At 35.5% G+C, this 15,260-nt stretch overlaps 1 protein-coding gene across 4 annotated transcripts in view; it reads right to left on the bottom strand.

Moving 5' to 3' along the window:
* Positions 1–465: 465 nt before the first annotated feature.
* NGLY1 (N-glycanase 1) overlaps positions 466–15,260 on the bottom strand; it is a 57,515-nt gene continuing 42,720 nt past the window's right edge. For 3 of the 4 annotated variants that reach the window (XM_025461029.3, XM_025461030.3, XM_035704810.2), the window contains exons 9-12: positions 15,071–15,235; positions 10,698–10,883; positions 3,474–3,651; positions 466–3,098 (exon numbers count right to left, since the gene is read on the bottom strand). In XM_025461029.3, the coding sequence (XP_025316814.2) occupies positions 2,923–3,098; positions 3,474–3,651; positions 10,698–10,883; positions 15,071–15,235 (705 nt within the window). In that variant the 3' untranslated portion in view covers positions 466–2,922. The remainder of the gene's footprint in view (positions 3,099–3,473; positions 3,652–10,697; positions 10,884–15,070; positions 15,236–15,260) is intronic. The other variant, XM_025461031.3, reaches the window with a different exon arrangement.

The following is a 15,260-nucleotide window of genomic DNA, read 5'->3' as shown; positions in this document are numbered from 1 at the left end:
AGGCAGAGCAGGGTCCATGCAGGAAGCCTGATGTGGGACTCGATCCTGGGACTCCAGGATCACCCCCTGAGCCAAAGGCAGATGCTCAACGGCTGAGCCACCCAAGCGTCCCAAGGTTTCAACTTCTGAGTCTGTATTCACTTGTGGTGTCATAATGATAGGGAATGGCATTAAAATACTGCTGGCACCCCTTTCAAAATACATGTCAGTAGGCTTAGATATGATGCCACTATGATCGAATGAGACACTGATGTCATTGGCATTCATACACACTACAAAGGTGACCATCATTCGTTCATGTCTGTTCTAAATTTCATACCAGAAATAAAGCACTGTTTTGGTCCATATAAAGATGTGACTGGAATACATACTAAGTGGAATAAAACTAATCATGACTTGTGTTGGTTTATTCTTATTCTTCTTCCCCCAAGAGTATTTAAGGAAGGAATGCCACCTGAGTCAGAGTTATTAGTTTATAAGAGTGTATTCACTTGGGCTATAAAATCAACATACAATTTTGTTACAGAGGAAAAAAATGTTTAAAAAATTATTACACAACCACCAAAGCATCCATATCTAGAACAATCTATCATCAAATTACAATCAATTTGTTCTCCAGGAAAGCTTACCTATAAATTAGAAAAATCATTGGTTCTAATAACAATTTTAACACCTCAAACTTGAACATTCCTATCAAAGTAGCTATATTCACCAACACCTACTAAAACAGCAACTCCTTGTTTAGACAGGTCATTTAAGTTCTCTGGGTTTGAGTTTCCTCTGAAAAGTGAGGAGTCCGGGTGAAGTTATCACCAGCAACGCTTCCTATCCCAAAAGTCCACCATAAACTATTCTCCAATCCTCCTTTAATGCGAGGCACTTCTTTTCCTTGCAAACTGATAAGGCTTACAATTTTATCAGATGTAGCTTCTTATTCATCTTGAGGATGTGAATTTCAGCACAAGTACGTTTTTAAACCGCCCTTATACAAACCCACTGTAACAATGTTTGAAAAATGGTCATGATGGGACTTGACCTAAAGCAGAAGTAGAAACCCTTTTTAAACACTGAGCAATGGCAGTAGAAAGCTGGTCAACCAGAGCCTGTTTCAAGGTGGTGGTGGACGTACCCTCTTAGTGATCTGGGACTCACTTTAGGCACAACACCATGTATTTCTAAGTAAGAAGATACTAAAGGGCTGCTTACATAAACTGTGCTCTAAGATTAGTGCCACTTTATTGAGGAAGAGTGTCCTATTAATTAACCTTTCCTTGCCTGTTACTTTTGCCTTTCCAGTTTACTGTCACTTAGCTTTACTCATTATGGAGAATTGTTTTGCTTCATTAATTCTGTACTATTGCCAAAAAATTTCTGTAGGATAGAATATTATTATGTATCAGGTACCCTTGGGGTTGAGAGTCTCGTGGAATACCTTTCAGAAAAGTGTGCAACTACTTTTCCTCAACATTTCACCTCTATAAAAATAAGACACTTGAACTCTAATCATTCTTCTGCTTACTGCCACAGTAACATTTAGAATGTATCCTTTTCATGGGTGAGATACATTCAGTTGAGACTGACATTTTTCTTATCATCTCTAGGTTTTCTCATGAGGGTTAAGAGGGTTGGTTGGTTGATCTGCTCATCACAATACTCATGGGCCAATACCAGAAACTTCAAGACAGGTAAGAGTCAAGGCTCTCCAAATTTATGTATTTGGCCACTATATGAAACTATGATTAATCCAAGAAAATTCCAGAAAACTTTCTAATATTCAAGACTCATACCTTGAGATATATGAAAAATTTTTTGAAATGTAACTTTTTAGCAAGAAACTGATCCTCAACAGTTTGACTACAATTAAAAAGCAAATATAAGACCTTTGTTCAGGATCTTAGTGCATTTTTTATAATGCATATGAATGTCCTACTGAGTTGCACAGGGTGAGAATCTCTGAGAATGTACTCTTCTTGTATGAAGAGTTGAGAACTTTGCAGAACATCACAAAGATAGTGAGAGTACAGGAGCTGTATCCTTCTCACCACTGCCTCCTTTGGTGCTATCACCACACTTGCACACAAATGCTTAATAAATGTTCACTAAATTCAATTGGAGGGGTTATATGGACACACCAAAAACTCTTGATTAACATATACTGTAGAACCTCGTTACATAGTTTCAAAGACAAGAACAGATCAGATCTTTATTCGATGAGGTAGATAGAAATACTCAAAAGTAAACTCAAAAGTAAAGCATATTCTGAACCATCCACACATGAATTTATAATATATCTCTGAATATACGCAATGTTATTTTCGTAACTCCTATCTATTCCAACAGTTTTCAATGTTCAGCATACTTATCAGATTCTTATTTAGCCAAAGTAACCACTAAAATGATATAAGGCAAAATAATTCATTTTATTTCTTAAATGCCTATGTATTTACAATCATAAAAATGTTCACGCTTATAACTTAGGAGATACTATACTTTCACATTTATTAAAAATTAAAAATATTAGGAAATCTAATTACTTATGAAGAAATTAATGGCTGATCAAAAAATGTCAAATTATTATTAGCTTAAGATTATATCATAATCATGAATAGCACTTCATCATGAATACCTTCATTTTACTTTTAAAACTATACTTATGGTTTTTAGATTAAAATCTCATATTGAGGCAAGACTTTACTTCAAATTACAGTCACATATGGAAGGGAGCTTTTAATTCAAGGTTTCATTATGGTCCATAGTATAAAGATATATTTTCATGAGGGGGTACATGATGGATAGCCAGCAGAAGAAATAATGCTAGCAGAGGGTAGTAAATTGCTAACTAAGCATGCACTGAACCAAGAGACTACTTTGTAACACGGTAAGTCCATGATTTTTGCCAGATTTTCTATAATGTTCAGGTTCTCAAAGGTCACTGAATTTTATAATTATCTCCAAACAATTTTCTTCATGGTCATTTAAGCTTTGTCTAAACAGCTGGGTGTGTTGCCAAGCAACAACACCATCTCCTCTGCTTAATTCTGCTTCCAAAATAACTTCAGTGGCACCAGAAAAATCATGATATGAGCGAAGAGTTTTATCTGTTGGAGGAAAAAAAATAATTAATACTTTGCTTTTGGTAACTTAAAGAATATAAAGAAATAGTTTTGGAATACATATTATATACCTAACCTGTAGGTAAAATCAACCCTTAAAAAGATAAATACAAATTATCCCTTATGGAGGAAATATGTCCTTCGAAACAAAAGAAATGGTTTTTCTTTATCCATTTGTATTTCACAATAAAAAACAGAAGTGGTTTTATTAGAATAAGGTTATACAAGTTTTAATTTTTTTCTTTTCTTTTTTTTTACTTGCAGTACTATGAATGAATCTTGGGTATGAGCAACTCAAGTACAATTATTCTTCAGAGTGTTAAATACACGTCACGATTAATTCTCTAGTCAAATGCTTACCGCCCAATAGTTCTACTTGGGCTGTTTCAGATCGCAATTTCCACTGTATTGTTCCAGTCTGAAAGGTTTGACTACTTGTTCTAATGGAAACATTATCTACTTTTAGGCCAACTGATGCACACTTGAACTTCCAGGAAATATAAGCATAAGATGATCCTTCCCTTCGTGCTAAATATACCTACAAAGGAGGAGGGGAACAAAGAATTGTTATAAATAATAAAATAATGCAGAAAACACATATAGTCAAAGTCTTACTGTTGTAGGGTACTATATACAAATTATTAAAAATCTAATTTCTTCCTCACTGAGAAGATTTTCACTGTGAACATTTTGCATTTCATCAGCAATTTTTCCTATAGTATATTTTGGTTTGGAAGAAAGATACTTGGATACAGGTGCACTGGTAAGTATAGCCCTAAGGGGGGCATGCTAACCAAATTTTGGTAAATCAAATTTTCTTTTAAATTAGTTAAGTCCAGCTATCTCATATGACCTTTAGGATGAATCCTGGTGAAAATGAAGAATCCTTTTAAATACAATTATTCTTTATCTTCTTTTCTAAATCTGGATTTTTAGATAAGATTTCCTAGAGCGAGATGGGCTATATATTCTAAGTTAAGAAAATAAGTCATCGTTAACTAGTAGTTTAAAATATAGTATTCATGCTTGCCTCTCTAAATAATATGCTCCCATTCCTTCATTATTAGTCACCCTTACCACTTTTAATGTATACTATTTAAGGCATCCAAGTTTACTGGCTACTTCCAGCTCATCTTCTCTCAGTTTCATCCACATTCTTGAAGATGTGGACGTGAACGCTGACATCCACAGCCTTGGCCTTTCACAAGTAACTCCATTCACCCAGGCTCAAACCCCCAAGAATCTGACTCTTTAATCAGTTATCCCAGATGCTCAAACTCACAAAACAACTCATGCATTTCTTTGAAGTAAGTCTCAAAAAAACCCTTTCCTCATTTATACTGCACTTACCACTACAGTCATGACTCCATGCTCATCTTTCACCAACTGCCTAATTAATGTTTTTGAAAGCCCACTTTGTTCCTGTCATTTGCATGGTCTAGAATGTATAGCAAGTAACTGGGTTGAAATCTAAACTCTCATCTTTAACAGTCCTCCAGAATTTCACTCCACCTTGAACTGCCAATAATTCTTTACCCAAATGTAACTATTTTATTTCAGGTGTACTTAGTATGATCTTAACCAAATCTTAACTTTTCTGGGGTCACCAGTTCTGGATTCACATGGATTTAATAAATAGTATTTAAGTATTAAAAGTCTGCATATACATATATTCCTCCAGAAACATCAAACTTACTTGTTGAGAGCAACAAAAGTACCATATAACACATATGTCATGGAAATGTCCTACTACTTGTTTTTAGTCATCAAGTAAAAAAAAAAAATCAATCACTGCTAGCAGTCTATTGATATTCTATTTCACAACCTATAGTTTTTCTTCCAGGTTAAATATGTCAGCTAATTGAATTGGAAAGTTTTTTAGAATCAGTGAGCTGGAGGTTATCAACTAAAAACAATCACTCCCCAAGGAAAACTATTTGATCTCTTCAGACTACGTATGTATAATCAACAATTGCACTAGAGGGCATACCTAGATATATGGTGTTGATTGCTCCACTTAAGTTTAGGACGACCTCACTATAACCTCCTCTAATACCTACCTGTTCCTACTGCAGTGCTCCTCTTACACCTGTGGGTAAGGAGAACCTGGGGCTGAGAATTCCACCAATGCTCCCTGGGAGTCATTGGTTCCATCTATCCCAAACTACTGGCAAATCTGGGGATTATCTATAACCTAATTACTACTTCAAAGACATGGCTAGTATAGGGGATTAACTGGAAAAGATGAGCTGAACAGTAGGTTATTGGAAGAAAGGTGGTTGGAAGAAACTAAAAGACTGGGGAAAAGTAGTCCAAAGACCAACACATTCAGATTTATGTCTCAGTATATACTTTTTCATGCCTTGTTGTCTTTTTAGAACTCAGTAGTTTCAAATGATCCCCTCCCCCAAAAAGTGTGGGCATAAAATATGACAGATTGAAGTCAGGTTAGTTTCAAATTCCTAGCTTACCCTCAGAGTTGTCTTAATTATACCACATGGGTCCAGGCCACAACTGTGGTTTTAACCGTCATAGGTTTATAATAGCTGCTGAACACGTCTGAGAGAATTGCTTCTTCTAAAATTTACATTTTTCAGTCCTAAAGGCATCAGCTTTAAGACTCTAAAAAGTTAAAGGATAGGATAGAATTCATCACTGAATTCTTAAATGCTTAAATAAACATTCAAAACATTGTAAGAAAATAAAAGGTCTCTCAGGCTAAAGAAACAGTATATGGAAACAAAATAGACTATTGATATTGAAAATTCATGTCATATTTTTCTCACAATATACTAATTTTAATTCAGTGTTTTTATAGGTGGAAGTTACTAAGAATATAACAGTTTGATAATTGAAGCGTGCCAAAACAATACCATTTATTATATAAACACTCCATTGTAATCCTTTCTATGTGTAATAGCAACAGAACCAGTAATTATAATTTATTTAGGAGAACAAAAAACTTTATAAGCTTTCAAATATTCAGTTGTTTGGTCTAGAGAACCACACCCCCTCTGTTTTTTTTTTACTATTGGATGTTCCTCTTCTTGAGTTGTCTTACACAGATTTTTGGCTGTCGGCTTTTTAATTCACAGGTGTCACTTACCATGTGCATTTATACATGCTCACTCTTGCAATTTCAGGGGCTACCAAGAGCTACCTTACTTTAGCAGCAAGGACAGTAAAATCAGAAGTCATGGAGTTTTCCTTCTACAGACCTGATATCCATACAACATCCCACCCCCTCCCTCTAGGGACTCATCCCTGCCCCTTTTTGGCAACTGTAAGGCATATAGTACAGGCAGATCACAGCCTGTGGGTGCCAAGGAGACCAGTATGTCTATGGCTTAAGGTCTAAGCTATGTCACTAATAATGTACACAATGGAAACTTGTCCTTTGGGTTATGGCTGTAACCACTATTTTCAAGACTGAGAACAATTTGCATGTCAGCTTCTTTAATGCTTCAGCTTCTTTAATGCTTCAGGTTTTTCACATTCTACAAAAGATCTTCGCTTCAAGATTTTTTGATTACTATATGACAGGCTGTTCTGTCCACTGCTATGGTTTCCTGGAGGTTTGGTTTTTACTGGACTGTTTTTCTTATTTATTTATTCATGAGAGAGAGAGAGAGAGAGAGAGAGAGAGAGAGAGAGAGAGGCGAGGGAGAGGGGGAGGGAGAAGCAGACTCCATGCAGGGAGCCTGATGTGGGACTTGATCCTGGGACTCCAGGATCACACCTTGAGCTGAAGGCAGATGCTCAACCACTAAGCCACCCAGTAGTCCCTTTACTATGCTCTTAAAATGATTCTTCTGCTTAGCCTGGTAAGATTAACTCTAGTTAAAAAACAAACAAACAAACAAACAGATTAGCTTAATGAAGTTTGCTGTACAGCAGACACTCTGTAGTCATTCCTGAACATATCTAGCCGAACGACTGTATTTCAACATTTTAATTTAATGCTGGTAAACTGCTATTGCTCATGAATCTCATTTTTGGTTATTCCATTCTATCACTGAAACCAAACATGACATTGTCAGTCTGCACTGTATTTACATCTTTCTATACTATGCTAATTTCTTGTATCTGTAGCCTCTGGAATTACCTCTGAATCATTAGTGTGATCATGTCCTTCCCTTGCCTGGAATCTTTCATGGTTTCCTGTTATATAACTGCAAGGTCTTGGGACTTGACCACTGTTCACCTCTTTAGTCTCATTTCCCACTCTTCTCCCCTATATTCCCTACTACTTACTCTTCCTTTAACATACCAGATGTTTCCCCTTCCAGTGCTTTTGGGCATGCCATCTCTCCTGCTCCCTTCTACATCCTGTCTTCACAATGAGAAACTCTCCCTCTGCCTCCTTCTCTAAGCTTTTCAGATTTCACTTTTTCTGCAAGGTCATCATCTCTGATCCAAGAAAGGACAGTGGCTCTTCCTTCTCTCTTCTCTCTCTTAGAGTCATGTTAAGAGTCATATCTTCTGGCATATATCTCACTAACCTAAACAGTTGGTCCACATGTCCTTCTCCTTTACTAGTCTATTCTCACCTTGAGGCTTGACTCATAATTGACCACTATGATCCAAAGTGCCAGGCACAAGGTCTGACAATGCACATTTACTGAATGGCTAAATGAATCAATTCTTGACATAATGCTACACACTGAAAGTGTAGTGACAAAGATGATACTTTGCAAAAATGCAATGTACTTAACATGCAAGGCATAGTCTGAATGAAGATGAGTACCTATGACACTCTGCACAGCCTGAAGGTGGTATAGAACTTACGCCATATGCAGTCAAACATTCTTTCCTACATTCAGCAATCTTTATTAAACATTAGGCACTATGCTAGATATATGCTACTGAGAGTACAAGTGAGTAGAAAAAGACAAAGTCTTTTCTTTGAGAATGTTTACAATTTTAGTAGGACAGAGACAATCTATTCTTACACAAACTTGCTCAATAAATGTCATGAAGAAGAGGTACATGATACAGTGAATAAAGGGGGAAAGGGATCCAGTTAGTTGGGACTAGAGGGAGTGAGGCTTACACCAAGTTCTAAGCAAAGAAATAAGTGAATCTAATAAAAGGGAAAGTAAAAAGAGGTTCAATGGAGAGAGCAGAAGAGCAGTGCAATGGAGAGCAAGGTGGTAGCACAGTGCAAGGTGAGGCCAGAGAAGGCAGAGGCCAGACTCAGAGAGACTTGAGCTGTTTCTTACCCTAAGAGCACTCAGTAACAACTGGGGTCCAGAAAATGCTTTTCTGGCTTAACAGCATGGAAAACAACTGTGAGATGCAGGCAGAATAATCAGGAGGCTATTAACACTTTTATCAAGGTGTTATCATTTGCCTCCTAAAAGATATACTGGTCTTGATTCAGCTTTTTATATTTCTTCCGAATCAGACATCACTGAACTGTGTATTTGTTAAGTAGTAACGTTTATTAAGTCTCTGTGTTCCTGGGAGGCTAACTCTCCCAATTGTCAAAAATCTGCTTTAAATATCTGAGGGCAGGCTGCATGTGATCTGTCATGATTCAAAGCTGGAAGTTACTGAGGAAAGGTGTGGTGGGAAATAGGCTTCTTCTTTTAGTGGAGCTAGAGATTCCCTAATTGGGAACATGCCAATACAAAACTAAAAATATTGACTTGGGTGGAAAATTCAATGTTCAATGGCAATACATTACTTTTGAGTTATTAAGCTCTGCAAGTATAATTAAGATTCTAATATTTTTCATTTGATATTACATATTACAACTCAAAACAAATTCATTTAACTTTTAAAAGTGATGCCCTTTGTACAGGTATATCAAGGCATAAACTCTGAGTAGGAGCCTGTTTTTTGTTTACTGGCTCTGCATATCTCATTTACATTTAAATCTTACTCAGAGAATACACCTTCTGGCCACATGGTCTATTTAGAGAACTCCAAACATGCCATGTACTCCATGCTTTTCCCCTACTGTTCCCTTGCTTTATGAACACCTACTCATCCTTCAGCGTCCAGCTCAAATGTCGCCTGCTCTGCGGAGCTTTCCCCAACTCCCACAGCCCAGAGCTAATTACTCCCTCCTCGGTGTTTCCATAGCAATGTGTTGATATCCTTATTATAGCACTCTGCATCGTGGGTAAGATGGCTGTTTATGCTTCAGCTTCCCCTGTTAGACGGTGAGGGCAGAAACTGTGTCTCTATCTTTTTATCCATGTAGCTGAGAACAACACTGGACATAACAGGCATTCAGTGAGCAAGACAGAGAAAAAAACATGTCATAGAATTGATCTGTTTCTCATCACACCACATCTTCTGCAGAATGTCATTATTTTCTCCATTAACTTTCTACATTAACACTGCTGGTGAAAAAGAAAGGTATACTCTTTCTTTAGTTCCACAAGGACAGCTTTTTCCTTGAATAAGTGACATGTCTATCCTATCCTGCTTTCTGTTCAGAAGAATCTTTAGGTTAAGGATAGTCTGTCTTCCAGAGAAGTTCATCCTCTGTCATCAACTATATGATCAACTACAGATATACATAAAATTTTCAATTTGATCTGAACTCAAGAAGAAAATTCCTAAACCTACAATTTTAATAATGTTGTAAGTTATTCTTGGTTTAATACAAAAAGATCACCAAAATAAGCACCGAGGTAAGTTTTAGAACAAAAACTTATGATTGGGGGAAAAAAAACCCCACAGGGATCTTATTTCTGTATGTCTTCTGTATTCTGATTAATGCCTAGGACAGTGATAAGTATTTAGGAGATGCTCATAAACACTAGCAGCTGCTAATCTGTGACTCACTTTTTATTTTATTTTTAAAAGAATTATGTGACTCATTTATTAAATCTAGCCAATGCGTCTTACAAATGAGCAACTTCTCTTCCTACTAAAACATCTTTGCAAATCAACTTTAAAAGTTCCCTATAAGTTGATTACCTTATGAAAGGTAACAATATGGTTAGATTTATTGAGGTCATGTGAATAGTTTTGTGTTCATTTTTGGTGTGTATCCAAGGGAGGGCAGTTTAAAAGCAAAGTTCCTCACTTTTAACAGATAACCTGTGATAACAATGTACAAGTTGGTATAAGTGAACTACTATAGTCCTAGTATCCATTTCTTTTATAGGATGCAGGGAAGAAAACACCAGTATTGCTGCTTAATCATCCACATTCTTATGAAATGAAAGTGTGTTAAACAGTTAGCTCTTGGGACTTTGGATTAAATGTTAGAGTCCCCAATAGCCTGCAGTTAGTAGGTAATCAGTAAGTATCTGTGAAGGAATTAATTAACAGTATATTTTATATATTCATGCAAAAACTAGTCACGAAATTGGCCATACACTTATTTTTCCCCATGAATGAATTAAGTTTAGCCTCTTTGATGAAAATGGATGCTTCCTTGATACAAATGCACACGTTTCTTAGGGACTTTTGATTAAACGTGGGAGCAGGTTTTCTTTTACAGGTCTGAAGATTAATAAAAGTGATTTTGATATATCAATTTTCACATTATACACAATTCAAGCAATCTATATTTGCTTAAACAATGACAAAATTTTAAACTAGCTTCATGCATGAAATTACCATGTTCCAGTCTGCTTCAACTTTTCTGAATATGGATTCCATTTTCCACACACCATTCTCCCATCCAGAAATGGTTTGATTATTATTTGAAACTCGGACATAACGATCTTTCACAATATTATAACAAAGGTGGAGCTGTTTCAAAATCTTCTCATTTTCAGAAGGAATGAACAGGGTTTCTTTTCTCTTAAAAAGAAAGCAGAATTAGTTTTTCAACATATGGAAGACTATATATGAGGAACTGCTATGTACAGTAGTAAAGATTCCTTCAACTTGAAAATGAAAAAGTTGGTGCCATTAAAAAATTTGGAAAGCATTTTATAGGTTAAATATGATCAATATGATGTAGGTAAAACACCAACCATTACTAAACAGAAAATGAGAAATATAAACTATATATAGCTCTGATTTATATTTTTGTGCTTTGTGTTCAACCTAAATTCATTTCTTTTTCATATCTACCACCAACATCTCCAAATTGGACTCTGTCTCCTAAAGTTGACTCCCAGCTATCAACTCTTACCTCTCTTATCCATCCTCCACATAGCAATGAAAGTGATTTTCTAGAAATTGGGATAAATTGGGATATGTCACTTTCTTGCTTAACTCACTCCAATGATTTCCACTTAATGTACTTAAACTCCAAACCTTTACCAAGGCTACTAGGACTCAAAATGATCTATTCCCTATTTACTTCTCCAACCAATATCATGTTACTATTCCCTTTGCTCCTCAAAAAGGTCCAGCTAACTCCTGCCTCAGGGCCCTGACACATGCTGTTCTTGCTATCTGGAATGCTGTTCTTTTTACTCTTCATATACTTGATTCTCTCTCATCCTTCTGGCCTCAACTTAAAGCCATTTCACTAGAGTGTCTTTTCCTGATACCCTCAACTAGGAGAGTGCCTGGGACACATAGCTTGAAACAATCTTCTACATGTGTGAAATTACTACAAAAGGTTATGTTTTACAACTTAAATTCCAGGAAAAAATTGCACTCTAGCCCCAAATAAATCCCTGTTTCTTGTAATGTAAATCAGTCCCCAGAAATCCTGAAATCACTGAATGAGAAGATAATAGATTTGTCCTGTGTTTTTATGTGCCACTAACACAATGGTCCCTTGTTTTTTAGACATGAGCATAGTAGCATTTTGTTATAGGGGCTGCCCTGTGCATTGCAGGGTGTCTTATCAGACATTGCCAAATATGCCCTGGAAGGCAAAAATCATCCTCCACTGACAAACACTGCTTTAGTCTGTGTCAATGTCTTGCCACAGTATTTGCTAATCAATTAAAAGAGTAGGCAAGGGTTTTTTTTGTTAAAGACTGGGTGCTAGGTATTAAACAATATGAAAATTTCAAATATCTAAGAATCAACAAGCAGAACATAAAACAGAAACAAAACAAGAAAAAAAGTATGTGTATGTACTTATCACTGTCACTATTATTAAAATAGTAACATTAAATGTATGAAAAAAGATAATTCCCTAGAACTTGTGAATAATACTGTCAAAAAAAAAGCTTATTTTTAGAAAATGATTTATAATTATGATCATTTCAAAACAAGCATATAACAAAATTTCCCAATTCTTTTCTTCTTTATCGAAGATATTTTAAAGATGCTGACATAAACCAAATGAAAATAAAATTTATAAGTAGTATTATCTACTAATTTACAAAGGATAACTAATTTACAAGGGGAAAAGAAAGATATTTATGCAACCAAACATAATCATGTATGCAACTGAATAATCTGGAGTAAGAATAACATTAATATTTCACAAAATCTTTATAAAAAACCCTTTTTAAAAAATATTTTATTTATTTATTTGAGAGAAAGAGAGCAAGTGAGTGGGGGGAGAAGTAGAGGGAAAGGGACAAGCAGACTCTGCATTGAATTTGGAGCCTGATGTGGGACTCCATCTCACCATCCTGAGGTCATGACCCAAGCTGAAATCAAGAGTTGCACAACCAACTGAGCCAGCCAGGAGCCCCTCATAAAATATTTAAAATATAAGATTAGGATATAAAACTTTTCTTTCTGGAAATAATATCACCAATGTTTCCTTCTCTTTCCAAATGATTTTAAGGTATAGCTCCATAACTTTTTAGGACTGACATTTTTCATTATTCAATTTACTTTTAAAACAAACATCAACTTCTAAAGAAGAAAGTGATTCTTTAAATCCATGGCCATAATAGTTTCCACTAACTCAGAAATTTAAAAAAAAATTTCAAAAGGGAAGACAATCTGGGCATATGACCCAATTCATATTTTTAAAGTTTAATCAACTTATATGCCATACAAGAGGAAGCACATCCAACCATAAAAGGAAAAAAGAATGAAGACCTAATATCGATGTTTTATTTAAATTGAACACAGCTGTGAATTAAATTAGCTCTTTAAATTGGCTTCATTTGGATTTAAACTTGTAACTTGCACTGCATCAGCAGTGATTTGAATTATCTGTTGAATTTAGATCTTGTAATTCTATGGCTCAACCAACACTTTCAACTGCTTCCTATAGATGATGAAGTAAATTAAAAAGCAAAAAAGCAAACAAAGTTTACTGGGGGGTAATTCACTCATTTTGGACATATTCCTTTATTGGAGATAAGAGTTGCAACAATGGCAAATTTAGAAAAAACAGATATAAAACTCCAGTTTTTTGGAACTGTTTGATATGATACTGTGGTGGGTTATTTTCCTTCCAAGCATTTTTTCATTACATATCTAGATATTTATATAAAATAATTTTTAGTGAGTCAACTTTAAGTTTCCTAAGGACAAGGGACAGGTCTACTGCAGGTCTTTCTTAACGTCCATTACAGAGCACATGACTTTTCACCTAGCCCCTAACTATAGGCATATTTCCATTGTTCATTATTTAATTTTGGGACATTAATCAAGAGGCAATGTCTTAGAGACGCCTGGATGGCTCAGCAGTTGACTGTCTTTGCTTCAGGGCATGATCCAGGGGCCCTGGGATAGAGTCCTGCATCGGGCTCCCTGCAAGGAGACTGTTTCTCCTTCTACCTAAGTCTCTGCCTCTCTCTGTCTCTCATGAATAAATAAATTAAAAACAAATCTTAAAAAAAAAGAGATAATGTCTTAATATAAATCTGACAATATAATAGTAATCACACCAGCAATGATAATTTGTAGGCAATACTAGATGCGATGCATATAACAAGTACATAAGAAATAAACATTTTCATCCACTGAATTATCCAGATTCTATTTTATTTCTCACTGTACTTCATAAAACCTATACATATACATATGTATAAATACACACACACACACACACACACACACACACAAGTAAGCAAGGCTCTCTAAAATGTATAAAATCCTGAACAGGCATTTCCCAAAAGAGGATATCCAAAAATTTAAAGAACAGGCATTCAGCTTCATTAGTCATCACTAAAATGCAAAGTAAAATCACAATATAATACTACTATATACCACCAGAACTGCTAAAATGAAAAAGACAATACCAACTAAAGGCAAAAATGTGCAAAATTCTCATACATTGCTGGTGAGAGTGTAAACTGGCACAACAGCTTTGGAAAACTGCTTGGTAGTATCAACCAAAGCTGAACATACTCCTAACTCCTACTCTATCACCTAGCAATTCCACTCCTAGGTACAAACCTAACTCAAATGCATAAATACATTCACTGAAAACATGTATATAAATGTTCACAACAGTACAATTTTTAACAGTCAAAACCTAAAAACAGCTCAAATACCTATCAATGGTGGCATGGACAAATTGCATTTATACAATGGAATATTGCATAGCAATGGGAATAAATGTGCCACAAACATGCTGCAAAACGTCTGAGTTTTATGAAATAATGTTAAGAGAAAAAAATATTTACAAGAGTATATATATTACAATTCCATTTAACCAAGCATAATAACAGGCAAAACTAATCTATGATGTTAGAAACCAAGATAATGGTTACTCTTAGTGGTGTAAGAAGTGACTGAAAAGAAACTCTTCATTGTTCCTTGGATTCTGATGGTCTATTTCTCACTCTGGTTAGTGGTTTTGTGGGTGCTTTCACAAATCTGTGAAAATCTGTTAAGCTGTACATTCCTGATTTGTGCATTTTTCTGTATGTACCTCAGTTACAGTTACACTGTACTGAAAGTTCACATAGAAAAATCCCATTTTAAAATGCCTTGCTAAGTCCTGCATTTGAATATGTCAGTTACTGGTTCTTTCAAATGTTTATTTTTTAAAATAATTACTCTAAAAAGTTAATTGAAAGGTCATAACCAATGCATTTTTCTGTAGGTACAGAGCACAGTACTGGAAGCAGTCAAGTGAGAAGATTATCATGCTATAATGAATTAAATACCTCTAGACCCATTTCACCTCGGGCTACTCTCCAAGCCACTGACCCAGATATTCTTCCACCAAGTTCTCCAGGTTTAGGGGTTTTGGGAGATATAAATTCAACAAGCTCCACAATTATCCTCTGGAGAAGTTCTTTTCTTCTGTTTTCTGACATAGATATTTGCCTCTGTAATTCATGTTTTAAAAAAAGC

This window comes from Canis lupus, chromosome 23, assembly GCF_003254725.2.
Source record: "Canis lupus dingo isolate Sandy chromosome 23, ASM325472v2, whole genome shotgun sequence".
NCBI classification, from domain to species: Eukaryota; Metazoa; Chordata; class Mammalia; order Carnivora; family Canidae; genus Canis; species Canis lupus.
Note: the sequence above shows the minus strand (reverse complement) of the source record. Positions and strands in the feature narration are given on the sequence as shown.